A 22,812-nucleotide genomic window follows, 5' to 3' on the forward strand; every position below is an offset into this window, starting at 1 on the left:
GCATCAGTAGTTTCGTCGTACTGATGGAACAAAAACGGGTTGTTTTTGACTAAAAAGCGGTCGGTACCCAGACGCCTTAAAAATAATATTAATAAATATTTAAAAGTCCAACAATCTGGTTTTTACATTTAAGGTAGCATATTAAATAAAGCTGAAAATTATTAAAAATATTTTATTTTAAAAGCTATAAAAAAATATGAAAACTGTGTTTAGTGCTTATGGTAAAATTGTTTCCAAAATACATATACCCAATTTTGAATTATTTTTTAGTTTTAAATTAATATTTAATACAGTATTAGATAAGAGTAATCAGTCCTCATTATATAATTTTACTAATTTTTAGTTTAATTTAATTTGACCATTAACAGCACTTAAAATATGATGTTTATAAAAAGTACTAATTGTCTTGTATTCATTACAATAAAAAAAAATGTATTTTTAAAAGCTCTGAAAATACCATCAGTTTGATATTTTGTTAAATAGACTACTTTTTGCAACATTAATTCCTTTGTGACTTAAAATGAAAATTTTTTCTTACTAATCAACATATAAATTGAGATATTTAATATATTGTAAAAAACATATCATGGTAAAATTAATACCTTCTCAGCTTAGCATCGAAGCTAACACAAGTTATGCTAGAAATGCTATAGAATAATTTCAATTCAGAAGTTTGAAATGACCGACATGTTAGTCAAGGTTATACTGATAAGAACTCTTTACTTGCAGTGTGACATTAGTTTTACCGGCAGCTTATCATTGAAAAATCAATAATCCTTTATTTTAGGTTGTTACTCTAACGTTGATTCTGGATAGTAAAATTATAAATTTTTTTCTTCCTGTAAGTTTTGAGATTTTTATTCTAAGTCGATATCATTATAAACAATTTTTTTCTTATTCATCTGTAAACAAGAATGGCGTTAAACAAGCTTAGTGTAAAGAGTTTAGAAGTAACAAATAAACGAGTTTTAATAAGGTTAGAAAATTAATATATTTTAAAATTATTTAATAATACATATTGTGCAGTCAGAACTATAAGGTATCAAATCGAAAATAATGATTTTTTACATTTCTGTATATATTAATTGGGGTATTTATTTTCTATCGATTGATATAGGATCTATTTATGAAATTTTACTTCCATTTGTAACTAATGCTAAAAATAAAGTATAACCATGTAACTTTAGTGGAAGGTCAAATTTCTTAAATCATTTATCTCAAAATGCCTTTTTTTAAATTAAGCCATATCCTGATGTGTGATTATTTTTAATAATTATTAAAGTAAGATGTTTTTCTTTCATTACAATATTTTAACAATGATGTAAATGATAGGTCGTACCAGTGAACGAGTCGACTTGAATTACAAATCAAAAATTTAATCAATATTGTTCATTTCCTTTTTTGTAATACATAATGTTTCATGTTTCATTTATATATCTATTAAATGTATATCCAAATATCAGTTAAAGCTGATATCTAATTACCACAATTATAAATATCAATTTTTTTATGACATATTTTTGGAACCATGATTTATTAATTTGAATTATATACCTAATATATTTATTTTTCTTATTATATAGAATATAATCAGTGTATATTAGGGTTGAGACATTATCAATTGATTAGTTCAAATTTGGTCAATTGACCTAATAGATTTTGATTGCTCATAATAAGGTCAACAAAAAAAAAAAATTAAAAACCTTTATTTAAATTTTATTATTCAACATGGGCATTTTACACATTTAGTCATTATTTTATGAAGGTTTTGTTTTATTTTTTTCTAATGCTGGTCACATTAAAAATTAATTTAATCAACTATATTTCTCCAAATGCTTCAAAACCACTTGAGCAAAATGATTATTTAAAAAAAAATATCTATTTTAATGAATTTTTTTATATTTATTGAATAATAGAAATAATAAAAAATAAAAATGAAGTAAATCTCTGGATAAATGCTATGTTAGTTAAAAATTCCTTTATTATAAAATCTTCATTTTTTTTTTTTGAAATTGTGTTTTTAGAGTTGATTTTAATGTTCCATTGAAAGATGGTAAAATAACTAATAATCAACGTATTGTTGCTGCACTGGATACCATTAAATATGTACTTGATAACGGAGCTAAGTCCCTTGTTTTAATGTCTCATCTTGGACGACCAGATGGTTTACCTAATGCTAAATACTCCTTGAAACCAGTTGCTGAAGAACTTCAAAAACTTCTTAATAGGTAATAAATTAAATGTTAAGTCTATATAGAGTGATTTTTTATCATAACTCACTAAAAAAATAATCACAGTATGTATTTAATATGTAACTAATATTTCTAAAATGAATGTTTATTTTTATTGTAAATAAATAAAATAGGTATTAAAACTTAAAATAAAAAATATATTAAATNGAATGTTTATTTTTATTGTAAATAAATAAAATAGGTATTAAAACTTAAAATAAAAAATATAATAAATTTTCTGAAAAACATCAAAAGATTTTTAAATTTAAAAAGACTTTGATATTATCAAAATGACTCTATTAAAAAAAAAACAACATTTATTTTGAGTAATAATTTTTAACATACAAAGTGATTTACTTACTATAAACCAATTGAAAAATAAAAATAATATTAATAATTTTTTTATTGGTTTCCTTTAGTTATATGTTTTTCTCAATTTATCATTCATTATTTTTTATGTTCATCTCTTAAACCTTTGTAAGGGTGTCAACTTTAACTTTTCAAATAGCAACATACATAAGTAATAACTTCAGAAATTCTGAAGTCATTGAAACGTTTATACCGAATCGAGAAAAAGAGTACAACTGTATGTTAAAAGTTATTACTGTAAATAAATGTTGTTTTTTTTTTAATAGAGTAATTTTGGGAATATCAAAAAGTATTTGATAGTTTTATTAATTTTAATTTCTAAAATAATATGGCTTTAAGTCAAAATGTTAATTTTGTAATAAATAAAAAATACTATATAAATCAATCATAAGTATAATGCTCCCTTTAACTGTAGTATTAATAGTGCATAAGTGATAGAGTAAATGTTATAAGCAATGACCTTTTAGAAGAAAATAACAATTTTTGTAATATTAGTTTTATGATATTTTTCATTATTTATTCTGTTTTATAACAACTGATGTTAAAAAAAATAAGAACGTTAAAATAGATACTATTGAGATTAGCTTAATAAATATAAATATAATATCATTTTTAAAAATAATGAGAGAAGTACTTACCCGATAGATCCCTCTCATTATGTTTGTGCTAACTTCCTACAAAAAATTTATACTATAATAATGATTTAACATTACATTACAAACATTTTTATTCCTTAGTGTAAGCTGTAAAAAATTAATGATACTAAAGTAATGTTATAATTGCATACAATTTCAGAGGTCGCCATTTTTTTGAAAAATGTTACTTATGATATTTTTCTTGTGTTTTTCTTTGATGTACAGTTATAATTTATAAATAATAATTTTATTTTTGTTTTTAATATTACTTGTTCATTCTTACTAACCATAAGCTTTTTAAACTCATTATAATTGAAATGCAAAGAATTTAAATTTATTTGTTATTAGTAAGTATTCCTTATTAAAAAATTTTTCCTTGATTAGTATTTCTTATTTAAGAACTATTACTTATTTTCCTTCTTTCCTATAGAAACATATCCTCCTTACATTCAATCCTCAAAAATCAAAATCTTCACAAAAATCATATATTCAACCTTTGTCAGAAAATTAAAAAGTAAATAAATAGCAATTATGTTATCATAAAATTAATATAATATTCATTAACTTTAGGAATGTAACATTTTTACCTGATTGTGTTGGGCCTGAAGTTGAACAAGCTTGTGCTGATCCTACTCCTGGTACAGTATTTCTTCTGGAGAATCTGAGATATCATATTGAGGAAGAAGGAAAGGGTGTAAATGAAGCTGGTGAAAAGGTCAAAGCTGATAAAGAAAATGTCAAAAAATTCAGGGAGTCATTACGCAAATTAGGGGATTTGTATGTCAATGATGCTTTTGGTACTGCTCACAGACCTCATAGCTCTATGTTAGGTGAAGGATTTGAAAAACGTGCAGCCGGATTTTTGTTAAACAAGGAATTAACATACTTTGCCAAAGCGCTGGATAACCCAGAAAGGTACAATATAAAGTGATTTAGTACAAGCCACTTAATTACAAAATAAAAATAATTTTGGAAATATTTTTTGTGATTATCATTATAACTGAAGTCGTAAGTATCTATATAATTACAAATAGACATGTGCTTAGTGATATAATCAAGAGATAGGCTAAAGTAACTGTAGCCCCCTAATTAGTTAATTATTACTACTAACATTATATAATTTTTGGTGCTAGTAAGAGTATATGTTAAACAGAAAAAAAAAGTCTATCCATAGCCTCCCTTGAAAATATCCTTTTTACACCACTACATGTACTAGTACATGACTATGGATCTTATTTCAAAAATTAATTATAGGCTAAAAAACGAAAATATATATTAGGATCACCAAATCTAATAGAAGACAATAAGTTTTTGAAATAAATCTACATATTAATTACATTTTTAGCAAAATTTAAAAACTATAATTTTTACATATATTTTTAGTACCAATAACTAAAGTCAACTTAATTTCGTTAAATATCAACATACAAATTTAATTAGTTCACATTGTAGCAAAATTATCTAAGTAAAATGAGACTAATTGATAATAACAATTAAACAGTATTTTAGAAGGTACTATCATTATAAATATTTAATCTTCCATAAATTGATAAAAAATACAATTAAACAAAGCTAAAAAAAATCTAAAAATTATTATTATTTTAAAAAAATCTAATGGTCAATCAACAATAAATCAATGACCATTTAAAAATATATTTAAAAAAAAAACAGTGATTAAAATCACTATCATAAAAAACGCTTCGATGAAATCTGTAGATAGTGTTTAATTAAAAAAAAAAAATTTGTCAAAAAAGTAGGTCAAGTGAGAGCTGAGAATATAAATGATAGCTACAAAAAAAACCACATAGTAAAATAATATTAATATGAATTTCTTCTCACAAGAGGAGACTACAGTAATGGAATCCTTGATATTTATTGAAGTTATTGAATCTAAATGAGATAAAAATCAAATGAGTTAAACATTTTTTTCTAACTCAAAAAGAATTAAGAAAAAATTCAGTTCCACAGTGTTACCGTCTCAGAAATTGTACCTCGCATTCGTCACTTAATAAAAATGGAAATTTAGCTAGTTCAAATTTTAAAGTTATTTTTCTCGACTTCAAAGAAACAAAATAATTTAAATATGTTTAACTTTTTATACTATGTCAATTAGATTGATATAATATTTATGAAAATCAGTGTAATCCCCTTATAATAAAATAAAATACAAAACCAAGAATTTTAACACAAAAATAGCATATTTTTGAATACGGTAGCTATTTTCACTATGAAGACAAAATAAAGTCAGACATTTTTTTTTTCCATAATGAAGTATATTACATCAGCTTTAATTTAAGATATATATAAAAGTGTCAGTATTTCCAAAACACTTTCAAAAGTTAATTTTTTGTGAATAAGGGAGGAATTCACCCTGTGGACTGGTAAAGGATTAAATTTATAAAAAAAATATACCAAATGATAGGTCAAGACATCAAGCATCTATAAAAAAAAAAATTATATTGATTAGTTCATTTTNCAAAACCAAGAATTTTAACACAAAAATAGCATATTTTTGAATACGGTAGCTATTTTCACTATGAAGACAAAATAAAGTCAGAAATTTTTTTTTTCCATAATGAAGTATATTACATCAGCTTTAATTTAAGATATATATAAAAGTGTCAGACCTTCCGGAACATTTTCAAAAGTTAAGTTGAAAAAGTTAATTTTTTGTGAAAAAGTTGTCATTTTAAATCCCCCCTTGTGGGCAGGTTAAGGGTTAAATTTATGAAAAAAATATACCAAATGAAAAGTAATGATAATATGCATCTATATAAAAAATAATTATATTGATATGTTTATTTTTGAAAAAGTTACGGCAGTTTTTAGTAAAAAAAATTGAAAAAATTTCGAAAATTAGCGATTTTTAAATTTGTAATTTTTTTGGAGGTTTTCCCCATTTACGGGAAACGAGGAAAATTTTTTCAATTTTTGAGCGTAATATCTTCGACTAGATACGATTTGTGATCTTTTGATGTATCATTGAAAGAAATCGGTTCAGTGAGAGCTGAGAAAAAGTGGTAACAGACACAACAAAAAACACATCATAGTAAAATTAATACCTTTTCAGCTTCGCATCGAAGCTAATATTTACATTATTTTCATTTTCTAGTCATTGAATTTGTTATGATAAATGAATGTTATGATAATATGAAATACTATAATAATATAGAATGGATATTTTATGATAAAAGGAGCAAAATAAATTGACCTTGAAAACTTTATCACACATCCATCACATTTATAAAGTATACAAAAAAACATATTTTGAAAATTTGAGATTGAAAAAAAAATGATTACAGATCTATTTGTGTTTTCAACAAAAATACCCCCTAATTATTCAGATTCTAAATTTAGGTCAATTATAATCATTAGGATATTTAAAATGTAGTATTTTTAATTTAAAAAAAAGATTTTATATATTTAGAAAAATTTCTAAAACCTATATTGACATAAAATATGAATAAATATGCTTATTTTATTTATTTGTTACTTAAGTGTTCTAATAATTTATAATTAATACATATTGTAGAAAATTATTGTATAAACTATTAAGTACGAGTATTATGTTTTCTGTATAATATGAAGTATATGATTTATTAAAATATAAGGTTTTAATTTTCATTATTAGTAAAAAAATTGATTACACCATATTATAAATGAAACAACCAGCTTAAACTTCAATTTTTCAAAACTTTAAAAAAATATATGGCTTTATTAAAATTTTCAAATTTTTATATTATTAGATGTTTATGTTAATTATATAATCAAGATAGGTCTTAAAAATTATAAAATCATTTTTTACATTAAAAATACTATGTTTTACATATACTATAGATTAAAATTGACTAAAATCTAGAATTTAAATCATATTTTAATAATTTAGGGTTTTGTTTTTGTTTAAAACAAAAAATGTGTTTAGCGATTTGTAAAAATTTATTTTTTCAATCTCAAATTTTTTATGTTTTATGTTTTATTTTTTATGTCTGATAATAATTTTCAAAGTTGATATATTTTGTGCCATACTAATGCTTACTTTAAATAGTATTTTTTAAATGAATAATTTCATGGAAAATTTTTTTATTTAATATATTTTAGACCTTTCTTAGCAATTTTGGGTGGAGCTAAAGTGGCTGATAAAATATTATTAATTGAAAATTTGTTGGATAAAGTTGATGAAATGATAATTGGTGGTGGCATGGCTTACACTTTCCTCAAAGAAGTCAATAACATGAAAGTAACCATGTTTGTTTATATATATATATATATATATATAATTAATGCTTGAATATTATGATTAATATAGATAGGAAATTCTTTATATGATGAATCTGGTGCAAAAATTGTACACAAATTATTAGAAAAAGCAAAAAGTCGCAATGTAAAGATTCATTTGCCTACTGATTTTATTACTGCTGATAAATTTGCTGAAGATGCTACTACTGGTTCTGCATCTGTTCAAGATGGTATACCTGATGGATGGATGGGTTTAGATTGTGGACCAGAATCTCGTAAATTATTTTCAGAACCTATTGCTCGTGCTAAAGTTATTGTTTGGAATGGGTAAACATATTTATTTAAGTTTGTACAATTTATATATTTTACTTTACAAGTACATTTTAATAGTGTTAATTAATCATTTTTTATACAATATCGTCAAAGTTTTTAAATTTTTCTCTTAAAAAGCACCTAAGTACATGTTTTTACTAGAAAATATAAGTGTCATACATACCGTGTATTTTATAAAATAACTTTTCCATATACTTTAAAATCTATTCAATAGTTAAAAAATTATGAGAACTGATTAACTTTTATTTTTTATTTTTTTACATTTATGTTTAACATTATTTCTTAAAATATATTGTTTTTTAAACAAGAGTAAAAGAAAACTTACATAGCCCAAAGTAACAGAATTATACCCCATCACTTATTTACTACCCAGATTTAAAAGATTTTTATGTATTAGTTATGTATAAAAATCATAATTTTATTTGAAAAATTTTATAGACCAGCTGGAGTGTTCGAATTTGAGAAATTTGCTGCTGGTACAAAATCTTTAATGGATGCAGTTGTTGAAGCTACAAAAAATGGAACTGTTTCCATAATTGGAGGTGGTGATACAGCTACATGTGCAGCCAAATGGGGTACAGAAAGCCAATTAAGTCATGTAAGCACTGGTGGTGGTGCTAGTCTTGAACTACTTGAAGGTATGTTAAATAAATTTTAATTAGTTTTAAATGTTATGAATTTTTTATAATAATAATGGTTGGGTTGGGTGTATTTAATATCCTAGTTTATGTATGCTTAAATAAATTTTGTTAATTATTAATTTTCTCCAAATAATGTTTGTTACTGTTGTGAACACATTTTGCACTTAGAAATAAGTTTTAGAAGTGAAGATGCTATATAAATTTGGTGATAGATATGTGGAAAAATACTAAATGGAATCCTTGATCAAAGAATTAATAGCTCATTAATTTATAAAGTTGGACAAGAATTATTCATAGTAGAATTGAATTATGTTAAATAAGATTATGGATTTAGTTTTCTTCGAGCAATGTTTCCAGAAAAAATATTTTCTATTCTTGAGCATTTTTTTTTAGCTTTTTATTTTTAACATTATTTGTTCTCCTAAACTCAACCCAACTTTTATGAAATATTATTGCATATATTTTTAGCATCGAATCGTAGCTGATAATCTATTGGTTTTACTCTGCTGGATTTTTTTTTTTTTTGTAATACTATTCTAACTAAAGTATTGCTTATTAATCAACTTCTATTGGATCAATTTTGTTCAATATGTCTAAAGATTACAAACTGTATCAAGTTTTTAATAATTAATTTAAAACGCTTAAGGAATATAAAATAAAAATAAAATTATAATTTTTATTAAAAAAATTTTTAATATAAATTATATGTGTTAATAATTTTTTTTAATAACTAGTATTATTTATAGAATACTCTATATAAGATATTTAGAGTATTATATCTTTTATAACTATCAATTAAATAATTAAAACAATTAGTTGAATGGTACGGGGGAAAATAGTAATTGTCCATTTCTGTAAATTTTTCAGTATAGCAATAATGATGTTATAAATTCCTATCCTTTTAATGTTAAAACAAAAATGGACTTTAAAATAATAGAAAGATGAAAATATTTTTTATGAAATGGATTTCATTATTTGATATTGCTGCTAATGAACTATTGAATCAAACCATAAAATCAAAATGAACTTTTATATTTTTAACCCTACACTCATTAATTATAAATATTAATTACTAATTATTAATAATTTTATTAATAAACTAATGTTGACTTGTTTTATTCAAATTTTATTGCAATTATCTTTAATAATAATAAACATGTTTTTTACAGGAAAAATTTTACCAGGAGTAGCAGCCCTTACTGATGCTTAAGATAAATCTTTATTTTATGGTTTTCACCAAAACTGAAAACTAACTTAATATCTTTAAAATTGTTTAAATTTATTATTGATCAACTTAGTTTCAGCCTGTGTTAAAATTTTTAGTTTTCTTTAAATGTTTTAAATAATAATTATAATAAAAATTATTTATAACTTTTTATTGTAGTATTTTTAACTCCTTGTTGTAAATATTAAAAGTAATAATAATAATATGGTATTTTTTCAGTATTTATTTATACTGATTAAAATTTTAAAAAATAAAACAAAATTTTGCCTTTCTCTCAACCAAGGAGTATTTTGGCTCTATTAAAACAGATGTTGACTGATAACAACTATGCTTAAGGTTATATTGATATGGAACTTTTCCACATTTGTTCATATTACCACAGATGATATATTGCCTAATTAAAAAAATAATTTGATAACCTATAGCATTTACAGATTCACGTTGGATAGCATAGTTGTCATAGATGGTTCCCAATTTAAACGATAAACTCATAGACTCATAGATCATATATGAGAAAAATAAGATTATTAATAATGTACTGTTCTGATAATAAATATACAAACTTATATAATTATAACCATCTTGAAATTTACATATAACTTATTTCTATTTAACATATAACATTCCTTGATAATATATATATATATATATATATATATATATAATATAAAGCTATGAGTAAATGCAAAATAGTATCCTAATAAAAATATTACACAAATTAAGATTGAGAATAAATGTATGTGCATAAATGAGTCAATTCTCATATTAAAACCATGCGCGTGGACTAAAAAAAAAAGCTCGTAAAACGGTGAAAAATAAACGGATTGAATTAATTTTTTTATCATATCTCAGAAATGTCATTGGGTGGGTCTGGTGAAAATTTCAAACCTTAAGTCGTAAAATGCTGGCATCAGCGAGCGTTTTTCTCGAAAACAGTCGAAATTTTAAAACGCGAGAGGCAGAAATTTTCCGACCAATAATTTCCCGGAGTTTGGTGATCAATTACTTTCGTTGAAAAATAAAATTTGAAAATCCAAGCACGCTAAGTAATTTTTCCAGAAAAGCGTTTTTTCCTTGTTCTATTATATAATAAGATACAACAAAACACTAAAACATTGTTGTGGGGTTGGGTTTATACATTTTAAAGGTGATAAGCCAAACAAGACTGCCGGTACTAACGATAGTGCAAATGCCACAAATCGCATGATCTTTTACTACTTCAGTACTCTTATTTATCATTTTATTATAATAATAAAATACATACACATGTACACATGTAAGATACATACACATGGAAATTATTTCCATGTGTATGTATCTTAAGTACTCATATGGCATAAGTAATTTTTCTCTTTTATTAATTACTTTGTAATAAATAAATACAAATTTTATATTTTCTCAACTATAGTACATAATTATAGATTAAGAATAAGACGCTCATTTTTTTGGAATCTATTGAGAATATTTAAAAGAAATAATATTATTATTGTAATGTTTTTTTAATTAAATAATATTTTCTTTTACGAAAATATAAAATATATACACTTGGTTATTCGACTGTATGTTGACAATATAAATCCCACCTACAATTTTTGTACGTTTTGCTCTTTTCTTTTAAGATTCGTTTCTATAAGTTTATTGCCCCTCCGAGCAACCCCTAAAAATGGCCATATATACAGAATGTATTTGATGGAGGATTGACTATTGTCTTAGGCTAAATTTAATTTAAAAAATACTTGGGCCAGATTGAGCTAAAATACTACCTTCATTGCGCTTCTTTTTCTTTGTAATACAGCACGTCAAGTATCTTGCCAGCCAACCAAAAAAACTATTTCTCTTCATTCTTTTAGTATTGTAAACAACAATATCAATGTAATAAAATAATTGTTTTCAAGTTAATAGTAGTTAACAGTAATAGAATATAAAAATAATATTTCTTCACGAATTTAATAACTAATATATGTTTGATTATAAACATCAGTGTGTCCATACGGATATCACATGGCAACTTATATTTTACTATTTTCACGATTTTAAAATATTTAAATAATTGCATTACATTAAGCAATTTTCAAACATAAAACACTAAAAAACTGTATTCATAATATACAATTTATTTATCATTACAAATTTACATAAAATGTGATTTTTATAATTTTGATAACTAAATAATTTAAATTATTATTTAATAGCTAATTATTAGCTACTAAAACACAAAAAATACGCGTGAAGTTGTAAAATAATACTTGTTTTATGTAAGCATTAGTATACATAATTTTAATTATGGTTCATAATTTAAATTACACAAGTGAAATAATATTTAATGTTATAATATAATCTCTATATGGTGAATATAATAAAAAAATAGCATTTTTAATAAATCGAGTTACTATTTTCGAATTTAATTTCTAAATAACAGTAAATATATTATTTAATCAATATCACTACTGTTATAATAGTTGAATTAACTTCAGTTATTCAGATTAAAACAACAAATGTATTACAACTATTTTACTATTTAAATATTTGCATTTTTAATAAAAATTTAGAATATATAATTCATTTTCTTCTTTTAATTAATTTTAGTAGGGGGTGCGATCGTTCCGTCGTCGTTTTTTGATAAATATGAAATGGCGTTTATTTTATGATTCCTATGTTCGTTTGTGTTTGATAATCAGTATAAACAAATGTGTGCACATATACATTTGTCATGTAAATTATTTCTTGGTAATATCAATCATAATTTTTAAACTGACCAACTATGAATTAATTTAGTGTACTTGTATTTCTGGCCTCATTGTGCATAATAATGTTACACTGAAAGTTATGTTTTCTAACTATTATATTGTAATCAGTACACTTTGAATTTAAACTTTACTACGTTTTGTGTTTTTTGTGAAACACGTGTTACTAATATTTTAGTAAGTTTTACATGGAGTGTTTACTTCCGGAGATTGAAGATCCTCATTTCCCTAATAGGATAACAATAACACATTTAGTGGTATAGGATGACGTCATTACTGCGACTAGTTAATACTACGAAAACACTACTGTATAAATTTATTGCTCAATAGCGATTCCATCAAATTCTTTTACTTCTACAATATAAATTTAATTTTTTTGACAATTTATTCAAACTACTATAATACTGATCACATAAATTTATAAATTGCCACTACAACGTAGAGAAGACATATTCTCTACATTGTGAATGGTAGCAACTGTAGTAGCATTATCATTTTTAATGCTGATAACCTGTGTGAGTTTTCTTCAGAGATAGTAAGTAGTTTTCTTGGCTTTATCACGATTTACTTTTCTAATTAACAGTAAGGTAATATTGATAGAAAGTAAATCTCTTAATAAAATTATATTCTTATTATTCATTTTTCATCTTATTAACGTTAAATATGACTGAAAACGTTGAGGACTCAAATGATGAACAAGAGTTCAAATTGGAACCTGATAATGAACTACGATTTGAAGTTGAAAATAAAAATGAAACTGTTGTTTTAGAAGTAATGAATTTATAATTTATTTTAATCAATCAAGCATTTTATCTATGAAAAATGTAGTAATTTTTGAGTAAAGCATTGATTTGTTGAAATTGATTTACATTTAGTTAAGCTAAAAATTGCCTATTCTTAGATACTTACATAAACATTTTTATTTATGTATTTGTTGATCTTTATGATATTTCATTAATTTGTTGAACTACATAATCAGAAATTAATAGGCTTTAGGGTACTAAGTTTCCTTAAATAAAATGAAAGGGGACCTAATTCTTCTAGAATCCTAAATCTTACTAGATGGTGTTTTTACATTATTTTTTGGTAATCTAAGTCCATAAATTGACAGAGTTTATGTAAAGGGTGACAAATAATAAAAAGTTACTTTTAAGGAAATAAAAAAAACTTATCTCTTGAATAAGAATATATGCTTTATACATAACTTTAATTGATAATTATTCGATAACCAATAGCTACATGGACATAACGTTGTTATTATAGTTTCTGATAAAAATTTTTTTTTAAAATTAATATATAAATAAGAAATACTCATCCCCTTTACACGTAGTCTATTCAAATGGTTAGAACAAAGGGAGCAACATTTTTATGAAGCTATTTTAAAAATTGAATATCTTTTTAATTCCCCTTAATTATATATTTAATTTATGCCAATATGTTGAATAAAATTTTGTATAAAATATCTATAAATTCAATTGTATCTGTCTGTTAATATTATAAAATATTTTAATTTACGATTAGCTAAAAACTGGACTAGCAGAAATATTTGGTACTGAATTAGTAAAAGGTAAATCCTATACATTTCATTTTGGAGCTAAAATTGCTATATTCACATGGCAAGGATGTACATTAAAATTATCTGGAAAAAAAGGAATTAGCTATATTTCTAAGGAAACTCCTATGGTATGTTATTTCTGATAATTTTTTAATTATTAAAATATGTACAGTTCAAAAACAAAAAATTATAATTTTTAAAGGCACAAATATTGTTAGCTTTGTGGTAAAACTTTGTCATATAAATGGACTATTTATTCAATGTAAAATATTTTTTAAGTTGTTTTTTCATACATGTTAATGTTTCAAAAGAAAAATTTCATTGTAAATTATGCTAATGCTCAAAACTTTAACTTTGTTTCTACAGTAACTAATGCAAAATTAATAAGTTTTGGCTTGTCCTGTAAAGTATGACTCACAAGGTTTTGCCACATAGCTGATAATATTTTTAATGATAAAAATTTTGTTGAATGTCAATATATAATATAGATTACGTTATAAAATGTTTGTTATAGTGTAAGATAATAAAATATTTTTTATAGATGTTTTATTTGAATTGTCATGCGTCATTGGAGCAATTAAGACAAAAATCTGAACAAGAGAAAAATCGTGGTCCAGTTACTATGGTAGTTGGTCCAACAGATGTTGGTAAATCTACATTATGCAGAATATTGCTAAATTATACAGCAAGAATGAATGCTCTTGGTCGTAAACCTATTTATGTAGACTTAGATCCGGGTCAAGGACAAATTTCAGTACCTGGAACAATTGGTATGCAATCAATGTAGTATTAAATTAATAAAAAGTTAATTTATATTATGTTTAGGTGCAATTATGGTTGAAAGACCAGCTGAAGTAGAAGAGAACTTTTCCCAAGCTGCACCATTAGTATATCATTATGGTCATGCTAATGTTAATAGTAATTCTACTTTATACAACACTTTAGTATCTCGTATGGCAGAAGTTATTCATGAGCGAATGGCGGACAATCCCAGAAGTACATTTTTTTTTTTTAATTATTATTTTAGTTGGTTAGTTAGTTTCATATTGAATTATATCTTTTTAAATTTATGAATTGAAATTTTCTAAAATGACTATTAAAACAAAATATAAATTGAAAAATAATTTACTATTTTCTTGATAACTAATAAAAACATATATAACATAACTAATAAAATAATACATTTTTAAAAATATTCGTACTCTATAAAAAGTTTTTAAAATAATTGAAAAAAATGTAACATTTAAATTTTGTCATTATTTTTGACAAGTATCTTCTTTTATTTTGTTTTTATTCCAAATATTTAGGGTCAGCCACCCTTATCCTAAACTTCCACTTGACATAATCTCCCACATAATTTATACACACACCAGTATTCCTCATATCATCCCTGATTACTTCCTAACACCTCTTTTTGATCTTCTTCTTCCTCTTCCTCCTTCAACGTTTATTTTCATAATCATTCTTGAAGCTTCCAATTGCTCTGTCCTCATAATATGACTAAATTTATGCTTATTCTTACATATTCAGTTTTTATCTCATTTTCTCTTGTCATTCCAATCATCCATCTAAGCATTCTCATCACTGCTATACATTCATTTTCTGTTCTACTCTCTTATCAACCTCCCAACACTGATATACTTAGTTTTGTTATATATACTCAATGCTTATTGTTAATAGTTTTTTTTTGAAAAATGACCAAATGATTATAAATTATATAGTATAGATTAAAAAATTTTTCTTCAAAAACTTATTTAAATTTATTTGTTATATTTCCATAGCATTTTGTAGTTTCTTATCAATTAAAAAGAATGTGTATTTATCAAATATTTGTTTTTGTTATGTAGTATTAATATACTGTTTATAGTTAATAGTTCAGGAATAATTATCAACACATGTGGTTGGGTTAAAGGAAAAGGTTACCAGCATTTGACACATATAGCTCTTGCTTTTGAGGTTGATATTATTCTTGTATTGGACCAGGAGCGTTTGTACAATGAATTAGTGAGAGATATGCCAGAATTTGTAAAAGTTGTACTTTTACCTAAAAGTGGTGGAGTAAGTATATTTTTAATGACTAAATTATGTCAAACTTAACAATTTAGTAAAATACTACTTACTTTTTTTATAAATATATATTGCGGTATCAAAACTAAAAGGTTTTATGTCACATTTCATGATATTACAGGAGAGTGTATTTATTTTTATAAGCTCATATTTTTTATACCGTACTTTGATTAACATTTTTTTTATTAAAAAATAAAAAAAGAGTTTTAATATTAATACTCAATCATTATAGTTCTAAATATCACAAATTAAGTGAAATTATAAAATTAATTTTAATTAGTTATCTATTATTTAAAATGAATTTGTAAGATAATCATTTTATATTTTTGCTTGAAGTGCTTAAGTGCATGTTTGTATACAAACATGGATAAATCCTTAAGCACTTCAAGCAACAAGACAATCCATGAAAGCTTTAACACATTCATTTAATATTCATTTAGTAGATGATTATATTTTAGGGTGATCTAGAATTTTAATTTTTGGTTGTATTGCTATAGTGACTCCCTATGGATATAAAAACACTAGAAACTTGATATGAAAAAAAATGTAAGCTTAAAGTTTAGATAAAAATCCTTTTTTTTTATTTTTACCTTTTGTGTCACAAATATTTTAATGAGAATAATTTAAATAACATCAAAATAATTTACATCAAAAGCAAATAAATTAAATATCATTTGATAAAAATTTAGTTAAGTATTAATTAATTTATAAGGTTTCAAACATTTAATAATTTTTTTTTTATATATAGTGTTCTTACACTCATAGGGTGATACTATAGCAATTAAAAAAAGTGAAAATTTTTGACTGCCCTAGTTAGTATATACAATTACATAAATAACCTTTTAAAATACAAGTATTCAAGTTTAATAATAAAAAAATATTGCCTTAGGTAGTTGAAAGAAGTTCCAAGTTTAGATCTGAAGCAAGAGAAATGCGTATCCGTGAATATTTTTATGGTACACCTAGAAATGTATTACACCCACATACTTGTGAGGTAAAATTTTCAGAAATGAAGGTTTATAAAATTGGTTCTCCACCTATACCAAATACACTGATGCCATTAGATATGCAAAAGACTGATTTTGAAACAAAACTTGAACCTGTCACTTTAGGTAACTAAATTTTTTAATATAATTTTTATTATTAATTAATACTAAAAGTAAATTTAAAATAATATTTGCCGAATGTGAACATTTTTTATTAATGTAACCAATGTTTTAACTAAGGGGGAAGCTAAAGAACTTGTAGCCCTGTACCATTGGCCAATTGTTACTATTAAAAAAATATCACTTTGGTACAAGTGAAGTGTGTGATAAGCCAAAAAAAAGTTTTTAATCCCCTCAAAGTAAAAATCCTGGCTATATCATTGAATTTTATATGAAAATACTATTTAAATAATAAAAATAACTAACAAAATATTAAAAATTAATTAATTGATTTATAGCCATAAATTTAAGACTCATTTTTGTTGTATTTTTTTTTATTTTTTAGGCCCAAATTTGGTGCATCATATTTTAGCATTAAGTTTTACTACCTCAATTGATGAAGATGTTGTCAGAACTAGTGTTGCAGGATTTGTGTGTGTGTGAGTAGTTTTATTAAATACTATTCAATTTTTATAAAACCAGCCAAGTTAAATTAAAACACTTTTTTATTTCATCAAATTTAAACAGGACAAATGTTGATACAACACGACAAGTAGTAACTCTGCTTTCTCCTCAGCCAAAACCACTTCCAGAAACACTTTTCCTCATGTCAGAAGTACAATTCATGGATAGCAGTTCTTGAAAATCATTTACCATAATTGTGTTATTTCTTTAATTTATATTTAAGAGAAAATTATTTCAAATTATATATTGTAATTTTTTCTTATATAAAAAATATATTTTATTTTATATTACATTAAAAATCCATAAATATTGTATTAATTAAAGCATTTACTTTTGTAACAAATTTGTGTAGCTCAAAAATAAATTACGACACTTTTTAATAAAATTAATTTAATTAATTATTTAATAAAATTAATGTATGAGGTTATAGAATTATAGTAGTAAAAATTTTACTGCACTTAATATTAAAAAAAAACGTGATATTTCAGTGGATCATACCTAGATAAATTATAATATTTTTAAATTTATTATTTATAATTTATATTACCTTAAACAAAAAAATATTTTAATGAATCTTCAAATTATCATGTACACTGATATCAATTCCTAATCTTTTTGTTGCATGTAATCACTTTTGATATATTTACATTCATTATTGTCTAGTAGATTGAATTTTATTATAATGATTTAATAAGTAACAGTTTTTAAGTTTTCAGTGTATAATGTTGTATTTTAACACTAGTTGTTACTCAAAATATTGACATACATTAATTCTTGTGAGTTTAATAATAAATATTTATTAAAAGAAAGTATGTTGATTTCAAGTGAAATGAAATCATATTACTTTACAGTAATGCATGATATCTTATATATTTTCAGTTGATAGGATTTTTATATGTTTTGTTAATTTAATTAAAATTTTCAATTATATTAAAAACATAATTTACATTTATGAGACAATTTTTGTAACTTCGAAGGATACATGTAGTAAAATAAACAAATTTAAATAATTTTAGAATACTAATGTATTGCATATAAATAATATCAAAAAATAGTTAATTAGTACAAATTACTTTTATGAAAAAGCATTTATTATGGTCCCATTTTTCATCTTTGTTTTGTTGAGTTCGGCGGTATTCTGTGTAACAACAATTCGTATTTAAATTTTAGTTAAAGCTATAATATATATATATAAATGTAGGAAATTTCTCACAGACCGCATCTGGGGGTGATCCCTCCTAATATTCAAGTCTGATAAATTTACATTAACTGAGCCGCTTTTACATATATTCCAATACTTTGGATATGACATTACCATTGCTCTATCCTTATGATAACTGATTCCACTGCCGCCGCCACATAATGTTAAAATAATTTTAACACAATTATCGTGTCTATCAAATTAAATATCATAAGATATTTTTAATGGATTGATTCATTCATACTATAGAGCTTTACTTGGAGATATTTCTGGAATTATACCGAAACAACTTTTGCCGTATGCTTAGAGTAGGTTTAAACGAACAATCTAACGGCGATTCAAGATTGATTGCCATTAGCCTATATGTTTAATCCGTTAGGTGGGACGCGCGAACGCGATCCCCGCTACCAAAAATTACGCGTCCGAGGTATTCGCATTAGGAATACTCGCAGGGGTCAACCAGCCCGGAGTGCAATGGGCCAGTCTCGTCCTGGAGGAACCGCCTCGTTGATCACGGTTAACCTCGACGCCAAGTAAGTATGCCGCGCGTCCGTATCCACCACGTACTTATCACTATTGCTTTCCACTTAACCAGGGTCGAAGTGTTCACCATTTTCTTTGGGTTGTTATTTTTAATATCTTAATTTTAAAAAGCGTAGAATTGTTTTTTACTATTTTATACGTAAAAACTCACGAAATTGCACTTTTTATGTTTATAATATGACGATTAATTAAAATATGTAACATTTTACATGGAATTGTTAAAGTCCATGATTCAATTAACTGCTATCTATCAAAAGTTTTTAGCTAGTCGACGTTCAATGTTCAACAATAACAGATGTCGCTAATGATTCATTTTTGGTATTTGTGTTTTGTTGATATTTAAATATAAATTATCTATGTATTTTATTTCAAATCGAAGTTAAAAGATTAGTTAATAGATGTTTTAAAAAAATTACAAATCTAGTATTTTGTGAATAGTTCTGCTACTCTTATATCGAATTTTATTTTTATAAAGTTTTTCAATTCATTTCGGTTGTATTCAATATCATATGATCTATGTGTTAATGGAATTTTACTAATTTTTCATAAATTCCTAATTACAGATTAAACAAAAATCCATGTAAAGTGGAAAATAACAAGTTTTTGTTTGACGTTTTAAATATTTTTTTTCAATCCAAGTTAATATTTCTGTATTTAGTTAGTATCGTATGGTTATGTAGGTTATTAAAATTTCTTGTTGAAGTAATAGTGATTATAATAATTATATATTATTTCTCTTATCTTCTTTTCATAATTAATTATTTTATTGAATTTAATAATATTTTTTACGTAAATATTAAATTGTTTAGTATAAATAAATATCTGGTAAAATTATAAGTAATATTATTTATTATTTATTTCATCATTCAAAATGATGATTACGCTCATTAAGGCAGACAGTACAGAAATAATACAAATTATAAAACTTAAAACTTTAAAGTTATAAATATTAAACTAAATAAATACAAAATGAATGTAAATAAATATAAAGTAAACATTTGAAAGATCACTGAAAATTATACTTTGAAAGTATTACGACGTATTGACAGTAATAATGTAAAAAGTATAATGACTTATTTTCATATTAAACATTTTATGTGTAATCGACATCATATCATTTTATTTTATTAAAAACTGCCACTAGATAGCTGCACGTTGCTATTGTATTTTATGAAATTAATAATACATTTTCTATTTTCGTAAGGGAAAAAACATTTTCTATTCATTGTTTTATTTTAATATGTAGTTATACAATCCTATTTTGAATTATTTACTTAGGTAATGATTGCCCAAAGAAGATAAACACTAAGCAAAAGTGACTCATTTCAGTAACGAAATGAAAGCAATCATACATGTTCAATTGCGTTGCGTTTGCGTCCCAGTAGATGGCGTATAATTTCAATATGCATTTGGTCGCAACATTTACTAGAATCATTTTAGCCTCTTAAATTGATTAAATATTCTAATAACAAATGTTTAACGTTAAATATTATCTATTGAAACAGTGCACTGGAGCCAACTAATACTTTTTCGAATAACAATGTTCTTAAAGCGAGGGAATACTGCCGGTAGTACTACATTTGTTAACGAGATTGTTTCTGCATATATACTCGCGAAACACTCCCAACTAGCATACTTACCTGGCGTGGAGGTCAACCGTGATCAATCAGGCGGTTCCTCCAGGGTGAGGCCCGGTCATTGCACACCGACTGGGTTGACCCCTGCGAGTATCCCTAATGTGGATACCTCGGACGCATAATTTTTGGTAGCTGGGACTGCGTTCGCGCCGTCCCTTACATACATTTGAACAGTAGATAACAATAACAAATCGCGTGATGTGAAAACTAGATTAGAATAGTTGTTACTTATTATGTGTTTTACGTTCGGCTGTTTATTGAATTTGAATAAGGGCAGCTTTTATTTATTAAAATTGCAATGGAAGTGTTTGACAAGTAGAAGAGTTAGAAAAAGTATTATTTTAAAAGTTCCTATTTAAATTAAAGCAATTGCAACGATACTTTTTACTACAGTATTTAAATATTTTATTGATGAAATTTTTATAACGCTGGAAGTTTTTACAATCATAATTGTTTAATAAGTAAAAACTAAACAAAAAAAGTGAATTTTTTTGTTTTTGGCAGTTAAAATATTAGTCACGTTTTATAATTGATAATTTTATTTTATTTAACCCTAGAATACTAATGTTATTACTTATATTACAGTATAAGTAATTATATGTAAATTTTACGTATAACATTTTTTTAAAAATAATTTATAATTTAACTTCATTTTGTATATTTTTTATCAAACAAAATAAAATAACTTTATGATAATAACTCAAACAAATAAGTCTTATGGTATAGTATTCATTTTTCAAACATAAAAAATAAAACAAGCATACTTAAATTATATAAATTATACATTTTAAACTAAAAAAATATGTTGCTTATAATATCACTTTTTAAACACAACAAATGACAAAATAAATTAATTAAAAAAAAAAAACAAACCATAAAATACGAAATTTTATAAAATATAAAGTATTCTCAACATTCAATACTTTTTTTTTTCTGGTGTTCACCACAAACAGGTCTCTCACATTCAATGCAGTATGTGGTTGTTAATCTTTTCTTTTTATAATTACAGAATGTGCAATATTTTCTTGGACCTGATTGAGTGTTATGACTAGTATCAGTTGTACTTGATTGTTGTATTTCACCAATTGCCTCTTGTATATTTTTCCTAAGTTCTATACTGACGTTTGGCATTTTCAACCTTTGACGTTGCCAGTCTTTTGTCAATTGCTTATGCAAATCTAACATAAAATGCAGTCTTGATAGTAGTTTTTGGTAATCTACATTTTTTTTATAAAAGTTATGCAAATAAATCACGTAAGCGTTAACGTTAGCAATATTTAACATGTAAAAAAAACATAATGGCCATCTATTTATTTTTCTATTGCAATTCATATTATGGGTCATTTGATCGAAGGAGTCTACACCGCCTTTTGTGGAATTATAATTCATGACTATTTCCGGTTTTTTGGTATTTTGATCTAAGGACGAATCTTGATGAGCAGATGATATCAAAGCTACGAGTTTATTTTTATTAGGCTTGTAAGATACAACAGTCATATTTTCGTGAAAAAGAAAAAATGAGACGACTGTGGTTTTTTTTTTTGAAATTTAACATCTGTGAACTCGTATGGAAACTCCCTTTTATTTTTTTTTATACTTTTCCACTGTACTTAGTACTCTGAGTTTTCCATAAAAAAACATTTTTACCCTCGATTTCTGATTTATTTGGAATTTGAATGATATAATCATTATCAGTATTTACACTATCAAATTTACTATTTGTTTTTTCTTTTTTATTTGTTTTAATGTTAAAAGAAGACTGTACAATTTTTCTTTTTCGTGATT

At 24.4% G+C, this 22,812-nt stretch overlaps 3 protein-coding genes, 1 long non-coding RNA gene and 2 other non-coding genes across 6 annotated transcripts in view; 3 read left to right on the forward strand and 3 right to left on the reverse strand.

Annotated features, from left to right (window-relative positions):
* The window catches only part of LOC126893847 (uncharacterized), a 5,614-nt gene extending 4,993 nt beyond the window's left edge, over positions 1-621 (reverse strand). The window contains exon 1 of the long non-coding RNA XR_007701275.1: positions 603-621. This is a non-coding gene — a long non-coding RNA (uncharacterized LOC126893847). The remainder of the gene's footprint in view (positions 1-602) is intronic.
* Positions 622-758: 137 nt separating this feature from the next.
* LOC126893828 (phosphoglycerate kinase) lies at positions 759-9,821 on the forward strand. Its single transcript, XM_050664347.1, has 7 exons — positions 759-976; positions 2,025-2,228; positions 3,806-4,150; positions 7,334-7,472; positions 7,542-7,798; positions 8,243-8,442; positions 9,615-9,821. Exons 1-7 carry the CDS (start codon positions 915-917, stop codon positions 9,653-9,655), a joined length of 1,248 nt encoding a protein of 415 aa, XP_050520304.1. The 5' UTR covers positions 759-914; the 3' UTR covers positions 9,656-9,821.
* A 2,940-nt stretch (positions 9,822-12,761) lies between these two features.
* LOC126893826 (protein CLP1 homolog) lies at positions 12,762-18,030 on the forward strand. Its single transcript, XM_050664344.1, has 8 exons — positions 12,762-13,185; positions 13,936-14,097; positions 14,511-14,739; positions 14,795-14,965; positions 15,837-16,027; positions 16,926-17,148; positions 17,528-17,621; positions 17,710-18,030. Exons 1-8 carry the CDS (start codon positions 13,078-13,080, stop codon positions 17,822-17,824), a joined length of 1,293 nt encoding a protein of 430 aa, XP_050520301.1. The 5' UTR covers positions 12,762-13,077; the 3' UTR covers positions 17,825-18,030.
* Positions 18,031-18,653: 623 nt separating this feature from the next.
* On the reverse strand, positions 18,654-19,399 carry LOC126893844 (uncharacterized). The gene is made up of 3 exons (XM_050664369.1): positions 19,105-19,399; positions 18,864-19,040; positions 18,654-18,784 (listed from the first exon to the last, which is right to left on the reverse strand). The coding sequence occupies exons 1-3, from the start codon at positions 19,200-19,202 to the stop codon at positions 18,754-18,756; spliced, it is 306 nt and encodes a 101-aa protein (XP_050520326.1). The 5' UTR covers positions 19,203-19,399; the 3' UTR covers positions 18,654-18,753.
* Positions 19,227-19,388, reverse strand: LOC126897096 (U1 spliceosomal RNA). The gene has a single exon (XR_007702022.1). It is a non-coding gene; the product is annotated as a U1 spliceosomal RNA (small nuclear RNA).
* A 1,623-nt stretch (positions 19,400-21,022) lies between the features above and the next one.
* On the forward strand, positions 21,023-21,185 carry LOC126897094 (U1 spliceosomal RNA). The gene has a single exon (XR_007702021.1). It is a non-coding gene; the product is annotated as a U1 spliceosomal RNA (small nuclear RNA).
* The last annotated feature ends 1,627 nt before the right edge of the window (positions 21,186-22,812 follow it).

Source organism: Daktulosphaira vitifoliae, unplaced genomic scaffold, assembly GCF_025091365.1.
Source record: "Daktulosphaira vitifoliae isolate Bord-2020 unplaced genomic scaffold, ASM2509136v1 Scaffold_1, whole genome shotgun sequence".
Taxonomy (NCBI): Eukaryota; Metazoa; Arthropoda; class Insecta; order Hemiptera; family Phylloxeridae; genus Daktulosphaira; species Daktulosphaira vitifoliae.

Bases quoted from the DNA above. Each gene is read 5' to 3' on its own strand.
- LOC126893828 (XM_050664347.1), top strand. From the start codon at position 915: ATGGCGTTAAACAAGCTTAGTGTAAAGAGTTTAGAAGTAACAAATAAA. The intron at 4,151-7,333 runs GTACAATATAAA...AATATATTTTAG, and splicing joins GCGCTGGATAACCCAGAAAG to ACCTTTCTTAGCAATTTTGG. The intron at 7,473-7,541 runs GTAACCATGTTT...TGATTAATATAG, and splicing joins AAGAAGTCAATAACATGAAA to ATAGGAAATTCTTTATATGA.
- LOC126893826 (XM_050664344.1), top strand. From the start codon at position 13,078: ATGACTGAAAACGTTGAGGACTCAAATGATGAACAAGAGTTCAAATTG. The intron at 13,186-13,935 runs GTAATGAATTTA...ATTTACGATTAG, and splicing joins ATGAAACTGTTGTTTTAGAA to CTAAAAACTGGACTAGCAGA. The intron at 17,149-17,527 runs GTAACTAAATTT...TTTATTTTTTAG, and splicing joins ACTTGAACCTGTCACTTTAG to GCCCAAATTTGGTGCATCAT.
- LOC126893844 (XM_050664369.1), bottom strand. From the start codon at position 19,202: ATGGCAATCAATCTTGAATCGCCGTTAGATTGTTCGTTTAAACCTACT. The intron at 19,041-19,104 runs GTAAAGCTCTAT...TTAATTTGATAG, and splicing joins AATTCCAGAAATATCTCCAA to ACACGATAATTGTGTTAAAA. The intron at 18,785-18,863 runs GTCTGTGAGAAA...GTTGTTACACAG, and splicing joins AGGGATCACCCCCAGATGCG to AATACCGCCGAACTCAACAA.